General features: G+C 36.6%; 2 protein-coding genes across 9 annotated transcripts in view; one reads left to right on the top strand and one right to left on the bottom strand.

Moving 5' to 3' along the window:
* LOC144956876 (exocyst complex component 3-like) overlaps positions 1 to 1,320 on the bottom strand; it is a 50,007-nt gene extending 48,687 nt beyond the window's left edge. For 3 of the 6 annotated variants that reach the window (XM_078887665.1, XM_078887666.1, XM_078887671.1), the window contains exon 1: positions 1,042 to 1,222. The gene's annotated coding sequence lies outside the window, so the exon portion shown is untranslated. Of the gene's footprint in view, positions 1 to 895 lie in introns of all 6 variants that reach the window. The other 3 variants (XM_078887668.1, XM_078887667.1, XM_078887669.1) reach the window with 3 other exon arrangements.
* Positions 1,321 to 1,745: 425 nt separating this feature from the next.
* The window catches only part of LOC144956879 (uncharacterized), a 38,123-nt gene continuing 21,552 nt past the window's right edge, over positions 1,746 to 18,316 (top strand). Inside the window, exons 1-3 of one of the 3 annotated variants that reach the window (XM_078887677.1) lie at positions 1,746 to 1,944; positions 14,135 to 14,330; positions 16,081 to 16,205. In XM_078887677.1, coding sequence (XP_078743803.1) covers positions 1,876 to 1,944; positions 14,135 to 14,330; positions 16,081 to 16,205 — 390 coding nt within the window. In that variant the 5' untranslated portion in view covers positions 1,746 to 1,875. Of the gene's footprint in view, positions 1,960 to 2,417; positions 2,491 to 14,134; positions 14,331 to 16,080; positions 16,206 to 18,316 lie in introns of those variants that run through there. The other 2 variants (XM_078887676.1, XM_078887678.1) reach the window with 2 other exon arrangements.

Below are 18,316 nucleotides of genomic sequence, written 5' to 3'. Positions count from 1 at the left end.
TTCCCATATATCTCAAGCCAGCCAGTCTACATTTTAAATGCATGACATATATGTTCACCCTCCTTACGTCGAGTACCATGAGAGAGTTGATGATCAGGTGAGAGTAGTGAGGAAGGGGGGGGGGGGTGCTAAGCTGACCCTACACAGGGATGAGAATTTTTTTTTTTTTGTTTGTTTGTTGCTTTAGGTCTCTTCCAACACAATTGAGGTTATATGAGAGACCGCTGAAACAAAAAAACTAGCAATCTAACAAAAATAGTACAAATGTAAATCAAAATCATAACCTAAAGATATAAGCTAAATTATAAATAACCAAGAACAAACAGGCAGAAGATTTACAGAAAAAAAATATCCCCTGTCAAAAATACAATCACAAACCAAAGAAGCAGGATAGGCTAGTAAAGAGAAGAAGAAACGACATCACTATCGGATCGTACACCCATGCGAACATCATAGGTATATGATTCAAGGGTGATGCTCCCATCCAACCACCCGCTGGGATGAGAATAGCGAGAAGGGACGGCGGCTAGGCTAGGCTACCCTCCCTACCTGTTGGTTAACAGGGATGAGAATAGCGAGAGGGGGGGGGGGGGGGGGGATAAGCTGACCCTACACAGGGATGAGAATAGCGAGAAGGGACGGCCGCTAGGCTTGCTACCCTCCCTACCTGTTGGTTACAGGGGTGAGAATAGCGAGAAGGGGCAACTACCTCTACTCTCATCCCGGGGGTGAGAGCTCGATCGCTTTTCTATTCTCATCCCGGGGGTGAGAATAGAGGCAGCCAATTAAAAGTGTAAAAGAGTAAAATTAGAGAGTAAAATGTTGGTCATAGTAATAGACATAGACGAATAGAAATATAAATAAATTTTAAAAAATAAAATTGAGCTTTATATACCACAATATCCACTAAATGTGCTCAAAGTCAAAGCGCTTTACAAGGGGTCCCTGGTCAACAGCAACATTTAACATGGGACTCAAATAGAAGAAAAAGATTCGGTAGCAACCGTGAAGCAATGCATTTTCAAGTGACACTCAACTCACTGTCTAGATTAATGACCGAGATCGTATTTTCAGCAAGAATTAAATTTCATGGTTTCAGTAAAGAAGGTAGCCCAGTTAAAACGTTCGACCAAAAAAAAAAAAAAAAAGCCGAAAGCTGCAGATTAGGCCTACCAAGTTTCTGCCTTTTATTTCTGGGTGGGCGTGACGCATGCCGAAGTGATTCACACTCTGAGATTGTTATGTCAAGTTTCTGTATATCTGTGAACGACTGCGTAAACATCCGAGTGGAGTATCACACGCAATTGGGCAAAAATCATTCTCATGTCTATCTGACTGCTACATCGAATGGTCAAATTGGTCGTTTTAGAGTAAATAAAAAAGACATATATGACAAACAATTGTATGGTATATTAATAATATTAAAGATGTGGTAGTATTAGCGGTTTTATTATCTTGAGAATTTTATGCACATTTTTTATGTCCAACTCCTCTTCAAATATACAAATTGCCAGTCAGATGCTAAATAATTTGGCATTTTATAACTTTCATGTTAGCCTATTTTATTGTTCACTGTCTACATCAGTTGATACAAAATCAATATAAGCTACTTCACTTAGAATAGAAATAAGAATAAAAATTAAATAGTTTATTCACTATGGCATTATACTCATATTTTTTAACGAGGAAAAGGATATTTGGATAGTTGGTAACTAAATTTGCCAACTTCAAAAGGAGTCCAGTTGGAACTCTTCTTCATTGATGGATTCTTATGGGCGGCGCCAAAGTCATCAAACTTTCAACTTTCGGTTCCATATATAGTAGAACTCTGTGTCACAGTCGCAGCTTGATGAAGTTGATAAGTATAAGTATGAGATGGAGAAGTTGGAGGAACTAAGGGATGCTCACATTGAAAGGCAACATAAGGAAATTCTCAGGAACAAGGTGCGTCTGAATAGGGTAAATTCAATGCGAGGCGAGAAGTCCGGTCTGTACTCACAATCACAACTAGAGAGGTGCGCCGGTAGGCACTTGCAAGAATTTTTCAAAATAGTGATGTATTAATTTAGCGTAGAAAAATAAAGGGGAGTGAAACATTTACTAAAGTGAAAAAATTATCGCTCTATCTCAACTAGATAAAAAGTTATGACCTTTTATGTGGTGAAAAATCTCTATAGAAGCTTATAGTATGTACTTTGGTAAAAAATTCAAATTGGATTGAGCTCAATGAAACCTATATCATTTTGAAGTGCTTTTCAACACGATTCTAATGATACCAAAATTGTGAAAATCAGATAAGCAGAAAAAAAGTTATGTTAGTTTAAAGGCTGAAAAATGGTCTTCTATTTGCCTTTGTTATTTACTGACGGACTTTGTGACCTGAAAATTGTTGCATTTCCGGTAGTAACCACCATTTGGATTTCAAAACTGGTTTAAAATGGCCGCTAAGATTTGAGTAAGGATTTTACTGGAACGAATTTCATGGATGCGGTATACAACTTTGCCCTGAATTTAATTTTATAAAAAAGTTAAGATGTTAAATAAACGTGCCAGCATGAAATTTTGATTTACCAAGTTCTAATCTTTTAATTATCCAAAGCTAAATTATACCCTATTTTATCCATAATCAAAAGTTATCCTAAATTGTCATTGATTTTAAAATAAACTACACCAAACGATAGAGTAATTTCTCCTGAAGAAAATAAGACATCAATCATTAAATAAACAAAAAATCTATGGAACTTTTTCTGAGACCCATCACTCAAAAGTCCAAAAAATCGGGTCACAGCCACTAGGCCATTTATCGGCTCCCTGCTGGAGGGCCAAATGGACGTTTACCAAAGTACCTACTTATAGGAAAATATGTGACCAAAACACAGCAACCCAATGGATAATCAAGTATAATTCACGCTTCAGATACAACTTTGAAATTTTTACATGTGGTAATTCAACATCTCTGTAATACATTGCAAACAGAAAAATAATTATTTATTGAGAGAGAAAGGTATAGTTTAGTGCTGAAACAGCTGAAATCAAGGAAAAATAGATCACGACATGCAAATGAATGACCTATTGGAATTTTGGAAAAGTCGACAATTAAATATTTATTCACATGTAGATAGACCAAATACACCACTGAATCGGCGTCATTTAGTTATTCACTTTGAACTTTTCAAAATGAAAATAGACCTCATAAAAGCAGAGATATGGACTGATAAATGTTTGAGGTGGTGTATTAGTGTTTAAAATGATCGAAAATAGGTGATTTTAAAAACTTCCGCTCCCCCGTTCCCCTAAATTGGACAGACGTCCGTCAAAGGATGAAAAACGTCAAAATCAACAGTGACAAATCAATCGGAAAAAAAGGAAGAGAATTGTAAATTACAAAATGAATGCATGGACATGAAAACGCCAATTAATTAAATAATTTAAAACAAAAATAACTTCCATAAATGGAATATATTGTAAGATATAAAGTTTTGATGTGGATTGACGAAGTTATCTCTCAAACGCAGCAGACGACAGGAAGTGAATCAGTATAAGAAAATGGTAGCTTCTGTAAACAATCGAGGCCAATTACTGTTTTTTGGGGAGCTCTAACTTTTGAGTGCAAACATATTTTGCTCTGAAATTTTTAGAGAAGCTACTTTAATATGTATCTCAGAAGGACTTGTTTTTATTAAGAAAGGACCATCTCTGGTTTAAAAGTTATAAGCGTTTAAACACATATACTCTCTTTACACAAAGATTTCTCAAAATCATGATATAAAAAGATAATAATATAAGCATCATTGTATGTAGAATTTTATGCCCTTTCCAATGATATATAATACATGCCATTTCATTCCACTGAGAAAGAAGAATGAACATTTTAAAATCACTCCTAAATTTTTTCCCCTCAAAAACGGAAACAGAAATCCTCGCCTGTTTTCAACTCGCGAGAGCTACTTCTTGCAAGTGCCTAGCGCCGGTGTTACCAATACTTCTTCCATACCAGTACCAGGACAAATCATTCGTTTGGACAGAAAAATAAATTTAAAAAACTTACCGCTAACCGTCAAAAGCAGTTTAGATTTGAAGATGCATTTGTTTTCTATCAAAAAACATTCGGTACTAGACAATCCTTGATGAATTTCAAGATTTCAAAAGTTGTGTTTGAAATTACGCGGTGGCTATTTTTACAGTCCCGTAAAGATGGTTCTCGGGGCTATTTTTACTGTCCCGTAAAGATGGTTCTCTGGGCTATTTTTACAGTCCCGTAAAGATGGTTCTCGGGGCTATTTTTACAGTCCCGTAAAGATGGTTCTCGGGGCTATTTTTACAGTCCCGTAAAGATGGTTCTCGGGGTTATTTTTACAGTCCCGTAAAGACGGTTCTCATGGCTATTATTACGGCGTTGATGCGATTCTGTTCAATTATCCGCAGAGTTATAGATTATCATCTTTTTGCAGTATTCAGAAAACTTCACATATCATTTCTCCCGATATTTAGATGTACAGATCTAGAGGCGGTGAATGAAAGCAAAATTAATTTCATTTAACATATTTAGATCTAAAGCTAAAACTAAAATTAACAAACAATTAATGTAAAGTCAATTCTCTTAGCGATTTTTACGGTACTGTCATTTTTATTACATATAATGTTGTTTTGTTGTTTTTTTTGCATAAGTTATGTTTGCAGTACAGAACAGCCCGTTTTCTATCATCAGTGGGCAGGTTAGGTTGTATGTCTTGATTTTTTTTCTGTCAAACATACATAATATAGATCTATTATCAAACACTGAAAGTGAAAGTATATTTAGTTCCTGCTTGAGTCGACACCCCTCAAGATATAATACTTTACAGGTTGGCTTTTGTTTACACTTTACCAGTATAACCAGTCAGGAAGGATTAACGGTTTATACAATTTTAAAAGACGTAGACGTCTAACATTCAGGGTGCAGTCTTCTCACATGAGAGTGGGTTTGAATCCAATTTCAGAAAAGAGGCCGTTCACAAACCAATTGGACACATTTTGACCATAATTTTAGAACCCCCCCCCCCCCCACACACACACACACACACACACACACACCTCCCAACCATATTGTGGACAAATGACTCCCCCCCCCCACCCATGTGGATGTCCATGGTGAAGATGCACATTGCGAAACACCTCATGCTTAAATATTGTTCTTTTGAATAATATTTTTTTTAAAAAGAAAGTAAATAATGATGATGATTCTCTACCATTCATGGGCGGTCATGATCCAAAAGAATAGAGGTGCCCAAGACTGATCCTCATTGGGGCACCGAGGTGGAGAGGGCATTTTACTTTGGTCCCACCATCGCGTTGCTCCTACTCTACCGATTGACCCAGTGTTTGTTCCGACCAGACAAGAGTGGTCGCTGTATTGCTCCTCCCTTCCCAGTTAGGAGGTTGTTTTATTGTTCTCCGTCAAAGCGGTGTTCACCTTGTGGTCAGACCCCTCTGCCTAGGCTTTGAGGTACCACTAGGGAAAGAGATAGATAGAGAAAGGAGAGAGAGAGAGAGAGAGATAGAAAAAGAAAGAGATTGGGAAAGAATGAAAGAAAGAGAGAGGGAGAGAGCGAAAATGAGAGATAGGGAAAGAAAGAAAGAAAGAAAGGGATAGAGAAAGAATGAAAGAGAGAGAGAGAGAGAGAGAGAAACAAAGAAAGAATGTAGAAAGACCGGGAGAGAGAGAGAGAGAGAGAGGGGGGGGGGGAGAAATAGAGAAAGAAAGAGATTGGGAAAGAATGAAAGAAAGAAAGAAAGAGGGAGAGAGATAGAAAAAAAGAGAAAGTAAAAAGAAAGAGAAGAGAGAGAAAGAGAAAGAAAGAAAGACACAGAGAAAGAATGAAAGAAAGAGGGAGAGAGAGAGAGAGAGGGGCTGCTAACTAGCCGCACCTGAACGAAGTGAGTGAGAGTTTTAGAGCTAACGGCGTCTACTCAGCTTATCTGTTACTATTTATAAATCTATTACCGCAACGCCGTAAAAATAGCCACCAGAACCGTCTTTACGGGACTGTAAAAATAGCCCCGAGAACCATCTTTAAGGGACTGTAAAAATAGCCCCGAGAACCATCTTTACGGGACTGTAAAAATAGCCACTGCGTTGAAATTATATCAATATCCTAAATATTTTCATGATTCATTCTAGGCACTTTGATAAAATTTTCAAACTCAAAATATCTTGATTTGACTCAGTCAGGGGGATGGGACTTGAAAAAACATAAAATTTGATACCTTAGTTTCTCTACGACCTACGGTTCCAGAGTTATTTATATTTTTCTACTGAAATTTTTTGTCAACTATACAGAGAGAATCTGTGATCTCACTGCTGCCTCAAAACCAGCATCTCGCGGCGATCGGGAAATTTTGAGCCTTGCAGTCAACATGGCCCACTTATTGACTTGACTTACTTGACTTAGATGCCTTTCGCGTCTCTACCGAAAGATCGGGTCACCTTGGCTGTTTCCAGTATTTCCTGTGTGAGGTGTCTCCAATATTGCCGGTCCTCTGCTAGGGTTCTCAGATTTTCAAGGTCCCCTGCCGTTATGAGACTATGCTTTGTCCAAGTGTTGTGAGGTTTTTGTTTAGGATCACAGGGAGTGTTGTGATCGGTCTTCCTCTGAAAAGGTTCCCGTGTTTTTGGAAGTATCCCGACATGGCTTGGTTAGCTGGTATGTTTTTGTCCCTGCGTAGTATGTGACCGAAAAGTTGCCATCGTTGTTGTAAAATGTCAAGGGAGATTGGTCTTTCTTTTGTGATCTTATCGAGTGATTCATTTGAGATCTTTTTTGGGTATTTGATGTCCAGTACCCTTCTTAGCTGTGTGCGATGGAAGGCATCCAGATGTTCTTCTTCGGATTTTGTCAACGCCCAAGTGCCGCAGTTATACAGAAGTACCGGTTTTACAAGAGCACGGTACAGTTTCAGTTTGGTTTTTCTCTTTATTTTGTCACCTCTAATCCATACATTGGTGAGTTTACTGAGTGCGCGTTTGATAGCTGTTTTCTTCTTTGTACATGTCTCCAATTAGTGAGCCGACTTTCTTTGTTCTTTTCCATTCCTCTTTGTTCCTCGATATTGTTGTAAATTCGGTTTTATTAGCATTGACTTGGAGGTTATATTTCATGAGGGTCTTTTGTATGATGTCTATATTTGCTGGTGTTGATCCAATAAAATCGACATCATCTGTATAGGCGATTTCTCTAGGGATTGCATTCTCAATATGAGTCGTTGGTTTTGGAATGACTTTTTGAACTTCTTTCAGAGCGTGTTCTAAGTATATTGTGAACAGAAACGGGCTCAGACTATCTCCTTGGGGGGTCCCGATGTTACTTTCGAACTGCGTCTGTTTTGTGGCCCCGTATATCCTTGGTTGTATCTTTGTGTTGCTGAGGAGAAATCGGATTATTCGGAGCTCGTCTTCGTCTACTATGTCTGTTAATATCTCCAAAAGTTTTCCTCTGTCGATCGTATCAAAGGCTGTGGACATATCGATTCCGGTGATTGTTATGGATATGTTTTCTTTGAGTGCCTTTGCTGCCAACCATTTATGTGTCCATACAACGTCCGATGTGCTTCGGTCTTGGCGAAACCCGCTTTGGCTATGTGATAGATATTATTGTTTTTAGACCTGTAAATTCTCAGTCAATTAACTGAAATCAGTCAATTTGTCAAATTCAAATATTTAAAAAAGGAAAGAAAGAAAGAAAGAAATAAAAAAAGAAAGAATTCACAAATCGTAGTCGAATGACCGTAAAATAATTAGGAGTGTTCCACAGCGCTACGCATAGCTCATGGGGACCGTTTATATTAACGATGTATATATTGCCAAGACAAAGCGACGCTTTTTATAAAAGGCGTGTCTGAACACTTCCCTGGGTATTTTCACACATCCTTCGTTAAATTATTTTTTCACTTTCCAAACCACCGTGATCCCAACTGTAGCCAATTTAAATGAGCCACCGAGCGATAAATTTCACTGTTTCATCTAAGCCAAAATTGACCACATTTACCTGGGGAGTCTCAAAACTATGATAAAGTAAATTGCGAATGCCGCAAGTCCGTTATGTAGACATCTTCAAATCGAAAGTTAGGATAGATTGCTACAAGCACATTTCGATTGCCTCACGTTGTAAACAAACTGGTTGACTGTTTCTTCACTGATTGAGTACCTGATTATAAGGAACAATGGTAAGTAGCCTAATTAATTCCCGTGCAAATCAGGACGTTTTCTGGCATTGTTTTGCTCAAGCCCAAGCGAGCTTGCTGTTTTGTGGCAATTTACCTTCATTTCGATTCTTTGAATTTTTCCGCTACGCCTGCCGAAGTTTCTTCTTGATAATTCACTTCTACTTAATAATTCAGTGTATTGGCCTGAAGTCATATTTATTTTAGTTTTTTTTTTCTCTGTCATTTACTGATTGAAAATCAAGTTTGCTCATTGCTACATTATTCTAATGTTCTCACAATGGCTGAGCTGTTCGTGGATCGCAATTCAGACTTGTCGAGCATCGATAAAGATGCGAGTCCCGTGAGGAATAAATTCAATTGGTTATGGCTAGAAGTTAAAGATGATAATGGTGATTATTTTTCTATGTCAAAAAAATTCCAGAGGCAGGAATATGACTTTGATGAAGTCATCTTTACCTATATGAATGACATGCTTATTTAGCATTCCTTCTACATCAAATTATGGCAGTCATACTTCCAGTAAGAAATAACACCCACTATTTTGATATATTGTATTTATCACTCTCCTCTCCAATGATGCCCTTATTTTTTTTTAAATTATTGAATCTTCAGTTTGTCGAAGAGTTTCAGTCAATTTTTATAGAGCTCATTTACAGGTCTATGTTTTCAGTAATTTTGTTTCAATTAAAAAATGAATGGCAAGTGTTAGATATCATTTTAAAGGTCAGAAAATAAGCTTTATTTTCATATAAATCATTTTCATGTATGGAAAGTATGGAAAAAATTGATAAACGAAATGGGAAAAAAATATGAGGTTTTTGTCCTAAAAAGTGGGGTTGGTGGCGGGAAAAATAAAATAATGAGCGAGTATATCAATTTTTATGAAATTTGGCAGAGATATTCTTCAATTAATTGTCTATCGATGTATGAAGTATAATTAAAATGTATCCATAATTTTAAAAGTTGTTATAATTAAAAAATTTATAAATTTTATTACATAAATTTTCTGAGAAATACAATCAGGAATTGAGAATGAAATACACCGTTAGAAAGCTTGTTTTGTGCCCTTTTCACATAGGTTCACAAATAACGCCATGGTGACCAACACAGTAAAGGGTCAAAAATAAAGTTCCAAAAAACGAGTTTCCCCTTACAGTGAGCCTATCGGCGGCCACTGGACTGGAGTTATCAAAGTGCCTATTCATTCCTCGCGAAATCGTGTGTTTCCGTCTGTTACGTCTGGTGCCGTGCAAACAAAACAAAGGTTTTTAAAAAAGTTTATTGAGAAAAAGATACGGAAAAAAGTGTCCCTAGATAGGTATGCAATTTGGTGCATTAGTGCAGTAAAAATTGGTGCGCAAAATTAGTTCGTAGCGGATGCGAGACTGTGTGTGTGTGTTTTGTGTGTGTGTGAGAGTGTGTGTGTGTGTCTCTTTTTTTTTTTTTTTTTGGAGTGCCTACGTACACGGTAACGGGGCATCTAGCCTCAGGATCTACGTACACGTAAACTGGTTTACCGTTGCAACACAAGCAGTAGATGGTTCTCGCTGTCGTGACCGCGCGCGCTCATGTGTGTGTGTCTGTGTTATTTTTTTTTAAAATCAAAACAATTTTAACCATTAATGGCGAGATTCCATTTTACACTCCCCAAACTCCAGATCATAGTCTTAATGTTATTAAAAGACAAGCTTTGCGATTTATAGTTTAATTGAAGCCCGAGTCGAAATATACTCTTACTACTGCTCTCTTGGTGGAAACGATTTATTTTGCATAAGCAATCTGGAGAAAAAAATCAGTGTCACTGTAAAAGGTTAAAATTTCACGAAGTACGCACCGTGAACACCGCTGTAACAATCCTTTGATCTACGTCATCAGGCAACCCATTGTTTCTTTCATCTTTTCCCATTCCCCCTTACTATCCCCCCCCCCCCCCCATTTCCCCGCCCATCTCTCTCTCTCTCTCTCTCTCTCTCTCTCTCTCTCTCTCTCTCTCTCTCTCTCTCTCTCTCTCTTGTCATAGTGTTATCCTTTCCCCTTCCCATCTCATTGTAAAATGAAAACGTTCTGCTGTTTGCAGATACATGTATGATTGATTTGTTTTTTCTCTCTCACTAGGCATTTGAAAAAAACAAAAACCTGAAAAAAAAAGAAAACAACTTAACCTTTTAAAGGCGAATATCAATCTTACTTGGACCAAAAATAAAATATTACCGTTTTAATCAAAAGACAAAAAACAAAATACAACTTGAAAACATGAGCTTTTATATAGGGCACTATCCACCCAACGTGCTCAAAGCGCATTTTATCAATATTCTTACTGCTCTTATGGTGGAAACGTTTTTTTTCTGCGTTAAAGACTATTATTTGAAAACAAAAAAAATCAGAGTCACTGGCAAAGGGTTAATTGCAGTACTCCTGCATCCTGTGAGACTCCTGCGGCACTTGTTAATCATAAAAAAGGAAATAGCAATCAACAATACTAAAGTGAAAAAAAAAAAAAGAAGAGGGGGGGGGGGGGTGGAGAGCAAACCCAGTAGCGATGCAACCTTTTAGTTCGATCTTTGACCTAACACCAAATCTTCTATCATCAAAAGACAAGTAACGGCAAAACGATTATAGACAATTGAAGTCCGAGTTGCGATAGTCTGACTGCTCTCTTGGAGGAAACGCTGTATTCCCCGTTAACAATAATAAAGATAAAAGCAAACTATTATCTAAAAGCAAAAAATTAGCTTCGCTGTTAAGGGGTTAAGAACACCTGCAACTGCCAGCATCCTTGAGATGCTCTACGTCACCAAGGTCACCAAGCGACACGTCTCCCTTTCGTCGGCATGCACCCCCCCCCCCCCCCCCCTTTCAAGGTGGTGGTGGAGGCCTTTTTTTCTTTCATTCAATCAACTTGACTGCTGTTGGACCCTAGGCCTCTCTACAAGTACAAGAAATAATACTCACTTTTTCTCTGCTCCAACGAAAATATCTACCCCCTACCGGTCTAATTATTTGTAGCAGACGACAAATTTCTCAAAACGGTCACGTGACACTGTAAAAACAACACAGGAAGTCCATGAAAGCTTATTTACGGCATTTCCTTTGAACCGTGTAAACAACAAAATTTCGTTTTCATTCGACTCAACGGATCAGATTGGCCGATATTTTTTAACGAACTAAAGTTCTGAAAAATCAAAATGTTTCTTAGAAAGTTGAAAGATGCTAGTTTTTGAAACAGGGGAAGTTTTTTTTTTTAAATCTTTATATTTTACGTGAATGCATGCTCAAGGCGAGTTGGACGTTCAGCGGAGGTTGGTAGGCCAAAGGCCCATCTCTCTACATAGACATAGAGTCTACTTCTACTTCTAATAGAAATAGAAGAGCGAGAGACAGATCAGAGTCAGAGACTGAGACGAGAGAGGTGGGCCGATGGAAGTGGAACTGACATTTAGCTCCTTTAAAGTTTAAGTTTAAGTTGTCCACCATACATTTAGATAGAAAGAAAAAGAAACTTAACGCCTACCATCATAAGCCATAAGCAGTTTAGATTGGGAGATGCAGCTAGATATATATTTTAAAAAACCAAAAACGTTCGGTACTCGACAATCCTTGAATTTCAAAAGTTATGTTTGAAACCGTCCATGTCAATCATCATTCAATGGATTTCTTGTCATAAAAGACCGTTTTTTTAACAAAAGTTTCTTCAGAAAAAGATTGCGGAGGCGGAAGAAATGTCACTATCTAGATCTTGATATACAATAGTGCATGATTTATGATTTTGCATAAGTGAAGTGAAAGTGCAGTAATAATTGGTGCTCAAAAATTGTTCCGTAGCAGGTGCGAGATGTGTAAATGCACTTTGATTCCAATCCAATGGCGGCCGATAGGCTCACTGTAAGGTGAAACTCGTTTTTTAAAATTTTAAACTTTATTTTTGCCCCTTTGCTGTTTTGGTCACCATCCATCATGGCGTTAATTGTGAACCTATGTTGATAATTTTGGTATCATTTTAAGGGCACAAAACAAGCTTTCTAGCAGTCAGTATATTTCATTCTTAATTCCTGATTGTATTTCCCAGAAAGCTAATGAAGTAAAATATAAAATTTTGAATTATAAGAATAAGAACTTTTTACATTATGGATATGAAATTTGTGATATGAATACAATACGATATAGCAGCGATACTGATATTTTCACAAGAAAAAATTATTATCACTTCCTTTATTTACTCTTATCTATGGAAACGGCGACTGCTATCATTCACAGTTCAATTGTTGCATTTATAAATGCAACATATATTAATCATGATGGTTTTGTACTCTGTGAGTAATATCTGTTGAAAAGGTCAAATAATTTTGATTCGAGGCGAGGGAAAATAGCGAAAGATAGCACCTCACTTAATTAATCCTCATACAAGAAGAGTGTATTGACAGCCAGATCTTCCTATTCATCAAATGAAAATAACCACTCCTTGTATGACACTAATAACAGCTGACCCACGGGAAATTCCTCTTCGTTAGCTATCTCGTCATTCTATACCTATGTCTTGGACTTGAGTGACCAAAATTTCTGTATACGTTTTTGAAGGGGAAATGATTTAGGGGCATATTTAAAATATTTGCTTTTCATTTCCTGTGAGACGGGGTAGCAAGTACAGTGCAACCCCTGAATAATGACATCGCCCTGGATCGAAAAATTATGTCGTTATCCAGGGGTGTCATGGTATTCCAGGGTTTTCAAGATGGTGGGATATTGGGATGTGGTGAAACCCGTGAATACATAACAGTGCCTGATATGATGGGTCCCAACAATGTTAGAATCTGTATTTCTCTCGTTTACAAAGGGTATACTCTCCAATCTATATTGTCATTGTTTTGATCGTAAATTCAGAAAAGAGAGTGGGGCAGGCACTTATGTTGATAATAACAGGAAACGAAAAGTACCAGAAGACAACAGAGAATAAAATCCTTGCGGCAATTGAGGGCTTGAATCAATGACCTTACTGTTCGACAACTCCGCCTGGCCAAGTGAGGGACTCTATTATATAGTCATCCACCTCATAAAAAGGGGTTTTAAACGTAGTGTCTATCCTGAATTTTGTCTCCCAACTTCTTGAGGTCATGGGTTCAACGCACACAAACTCTGCAAAGTTTATTTTCAAGCCAGCAGCTTTGCTTAAGCTCTATTCTCAAAACAAACAAATAACATTGAGACATTGAGTCCGCTCTGACATTGGGGGCGAACATTAAATCAGAAAAGTGAGTGGAGCAAGCACTTAGGTTGAAAATAACAGGAAACAAAGTGAGTAGAAAAGTGCCAGAAGACAATAGAGTATAAAAACTTCTGCGGTGGGGGTCGAACCCACGACCCTATTGTTATGACAGCTCTGCCTAGCCAAGAGAGGTACTCTATACATACAGTCGTTGCCATCCACCACTCCAAAAAAATAAAGTGGTATCAAGCTTAATGTTTATCCTGAGTCTGTCTCCTGACTTCTTGAGGTCATGGGTTCAACACACACAAACTCCATGAAGTTTGTTTACAAGCCAGCAGCTATGCTTAAACTCTATCCTCAACATAAATATAAAACATAGAGACGATTGAGATATTGACTAAGCTCCGAGCATTAAATCAGAAAAGTGAGGGGAGCAGGCACTAATGTTGATAATAGCAGAGAACGAAGTGAGTAGAAAAGTGTCAGAGACGATGACATGAGACTTGAGTTAGGATTATTGGTTTCATATAGGGCAGTAATCTGAATTTTTCTTTTGTTTTTATACCTTTGGCATTGGGTTCATTGCAGTCTAATACTATTTTGGTGAGAAAAAACTCTAAGGATAATTTTAATATCAAGACAGTAAGTTAAAGTTGTGCTATTTGATGCATGAAAAAAAATGTTAAAATGCCTAGATTGATAATTATTTAACAATTCATCCTTTCTCAGATTGCTGGACAGTTAGAGACAATCAACAGATTGAAACAAGACAACAATTTGTTACAGATCAAACTGCAAGCTTTGAGGAGTGGCTGCTCGGCAACAGACTTCTACCCCCCTTTTGCTGTAGAAGATTCCGAGTTTTTGTCCCTTCACCACACATTCACTTCACTGAAAAACAAAATATCTGCCTGCAGGTTGTTAGGTTTGTCTCATTTTTTATTTTTAAAAAAAAACCCTTCCCATTCATCCTTTGTTTTATCATTTGCCATTATTTAGTCAATTGTAACATTCAATTTTTAATTATTTTAAAGATAAGCCCCCGAACTAGAATGCCGGGATTTGGGGATTTTCTCAGAAATTTTCCGCTGATTTTGTTCTGTCAAACATCTTCCTTAAAAGTTCAGGTCATGTGGTGGTTACAGAGAGATAATTACTTATTACAATTATAAGGGGTGTAAAACTTATTTGACTCTTTTTACTTTTGTTTTTACGATGTTTCACAATTCTAATTTATTAGAGATAATTTAGTCTTATTGTAAGATCCATAACCACTGGGGCTTCAGTAACTGAGATAGAACAAATTAAATACAAATACTTTCAGGCCTTTTTACCAAAAGTTAATTTAAAATCTCAGGATATAATGAATGTCTTTAAAATCGTAATAAAGGAAGGACAATTCATTAAAACTTTACAGACCCTATGGTATGTTATATTTCTACTATTAAGAATGGATGCGCACCAGAAGTATTAATATAAACTATGAAATTATATGTTATGATTTTGTTTTAGTTTTACTGACGGACCGATAGATTTTCTTCATTTTTTATAAATTGCCATTATCATCACTGAATACTAGTGCAACAAACATCCACCACATCATCATCACTACCATTGCTACAACCACATCATCATTACTACCACCCCTACTACTACAACCACCACTGCCGCATCATCATCATCATAACCACCAATACTACTCAAACCACCACTACCAAATCATCGCTACAACTACAACTACAACCACATCATCACTACCTATATTATGTACTACAATCACCATCTCATCATCATCAATACTACTACTACTACAGCCATCACTAACACTGCATCACTACCACAACTACAATGACAACAACCACATCATAATTATTACGGTAATACAACTAGTAGTAATGGTAATGATGTTGATGTGGTGTTTGTAGTGGTAGTGACCTACCTGCCGAATCTTACAGATGTTTCGTAATTTTACGAATTTTAGACAATTTCATGGCCAATTACGAAAATACGAAATTGTATGGACATTTTTTAATTCTTAGTAAAACTTAAATAATGATAATAATAATAATAATTTTTTAAATGATAAAATAATAACAAAAACAACAACAATAATAGTAATAATAATGATAAGAAGAAGAAATACTACTACTACAACTATACTCTAAAAATGAAATAATAATAGGAATTATAATGATGATGATAATATTAATAACTGCTTTCATCTGTTTCTGTGGGTTAAAAAATGAAAGATAAACCAAAACGTCATCACTTTTAGAATAGTCATAGCTTTATCAAAAAAGTGTGGTCAAAGTTAATACTTTTTCCCCGTTATTTTGAGCCTTCAAAAACTATTTCTGATATTGAAGCTAGATCGCCATTTTTTTGTTTTATTTTACATTACTCATTTGATAGAATGTGACGAAAACAGACTTTTTCCTTAGTTTTTCCAAATAACTCATAATTTGAGTATTCTTTGTGGCATCATGGTACTCATTTTACACCAGAGTAAAGTGGGATAATTTGAGTATATAGGGTCTTCTCCAATTACTCAACTTTGCAGCACTCACAGCTGGACTTGAATCTACGACTTACTTATAGGCCATGGGCAGAGTGTCATTAATTATATGATGAGACCAGAAATCCATTTACATAATGTGTAACCAACCCAATTTCAGGTCCTTGTGGTCTGACAGTGTTGAATGTGCAGTCCAAGTCACTGGTGGTCAGCTTCACCTCTGTATGGAAAGACCTCACGCAATCTTATGTGCTTCACATCGCTGACAGCAATGACAGAGTCAAGGTTGGTCGATTTCTTTATCTATCTCAATGCCATTGCCGTTTGCCTCCAAGAATAATGGTGAATTTTTAACAAACTAGTCATTGATTGAATTCTCAGTTTAACCCCCTCCTTACATACCTGCCTACTTTTACGGATCGTCCATAATTGTTACGGAAATTAGGTAACAATTTTGGACATATGGAAATGGAAGAAATATTACGGATTTTGATTTCACGGCAATTTGGTCGTAGTGTTAGAGAAAAGAAAGAAAAAAATTTTTTTTCTTTTAAGTACCTGCAGTTATCCAAGAAAAGAAAAAAAAGATGTTCCCTTAAAGTTATAAAGGCTACTGCTCAGTTCACGCCCATGATAGCTTAGTCGATTGCTAGCACGTAATGGTGGAGTTCAAAAACATTTATTTTACGTATAGAAGGTTGTAGATACGCGGTATTTTGTTGTTGTTGCTGTTATTAATTGGTGGAGTATTACTATAATTGTACCATTTATTATTGATGAATTTTGTGTTGGCTACTGATTTTGAAATGTTCAAGTAGACAGGTATGTCTTACCACCCATAGGAAAATCGTCACATTTGTTACGATGCAGCCAACATTTTTCTTATTCTTTTTTCTTTTGTACATCATAATAATATTTGAACAAAAATGTTTGCTATAGTTAAATTAATACTGTGTTGAAGACTTCGTTTAGCGGAAAAAAAAAATATGTATAGCAAGAACTAACAGCTTTTGTGTTTGAGTGAAATAAACCTATTTTTGTATAGGTTGGGTGTGAAGTTTTGGGGAAAATCCGTAAAATGGCCGGTAAGGAGAGAGTTAAAAAGTTAATTCTTCTGTACCCACGTCACAATACTTTGCATTGAATGATGGATTTCGGATATAGTGATAAACTGGTAGGAGATTTTACCTTCTGTCTAACCAATTTCATTGTATCTGAAGGAATTCTGCAGGGTTCCCACTCGGTCAGGAAGTCGGGAAATGGTCTTGAATTTTTAAATTTCTTCAAGATCGGGAAAAAAACAGTCTTGAAAATAAAAACGGTCTTGATTTTTCTTGTCTGAGTCAGGAGCTTTCAAATCAGGTGAAGTCATAAACCTGAAGTTTGGTGTCTTATTATTTACTTATTAAGCAGTGATGATAATCTTCCGCGGAATTCCGGATTTTGGGAACTTCTCAGAATTTTTCAGCTGAATTTGCCATGTCAAACATTTTCCTCAAATCCACAAAATCACCATAATGTCTTATGTCATATTTTGACACCTGTGCTCAGCCTCGTGAAATTTGTTGACGGTCCCATCTTTATGACGTCGGGCCAGACACGACGCCAGATGTCACAACACAGTTGATACAGAAGACCAGTGGTGTTCTTTGATTAGCTGATGGTTGAAGGGGAAGGATAAATGGGTCTTGATTTTTTTTTAGGTGCCTATTGCCTTTTTAATCTCTCTCTCTCTCTCTCTCTCTCTCTCTCTCTCTCTCTCTCTCTCTCTCCTCTCTCTCTCTCTCCTCTCTCTCTCTCTCTCTCTCTCTCTCTTCTCTCTCTCTCTTCTCTCTCTCTCTCTCTCTCTCTCTCTCTCTCTCTCTCTCTCTCTATATATATATATTTTAATATATATATATATATATATATATATATATATATATATATATATATATACCATTAAATAATCTGGTAATACAGAGATACAATAAAGCAATGGTGATTGGCTTAGTTTACTCTTCTTTTTTTTTTCTTTGGACTATGGTTTGAAATTTGAGAGATTCTTTGGTTGTATTTATAAGCTTCATAACCACTAGGTTTCCGTAACAAAGATATTGTAGCCTGCTTTATAATCTAAAAATCAAAAGAAAACAACACTGGCCTTTTATTTGAATATTATTGTAGGCATTTAAAATGTTTTATGAAAAGGACAATTCATTAAATGTTTACAAAAAGTGAATTTATGTCTAATGATAAGAATGGATTTCCACTAATAGTAATATATTACATAATACGAAGCATTCCTGCTATTTTTACATTTTGCTTGTGTTTGAGAGGCCGAAAAATTGTCGTCCTTTTTGATAAATTATTATTAACATCACTGATTAAGCTATGTTAAGTTAACTGCTATTCAT

Source organism: Berghia stephanieae, chromosome 11 (assembly GCF_034508935.2).
Source record: "Berghia stephanieae isolate SIO BIC M18660-M18661 chromosome 11, UCSD_Bste_1.3, whole genome shotgun sequence".
Lineage (NCBI taxonomy): Eukaryota > Metazoa > Mollusca > Gastropoda > Nudibranchia > Aeolidiidae > Berghia > Berghia stephanieae.
This window is presented reverse-complemented; position numbering and strand designations above follow the sequence as displayed.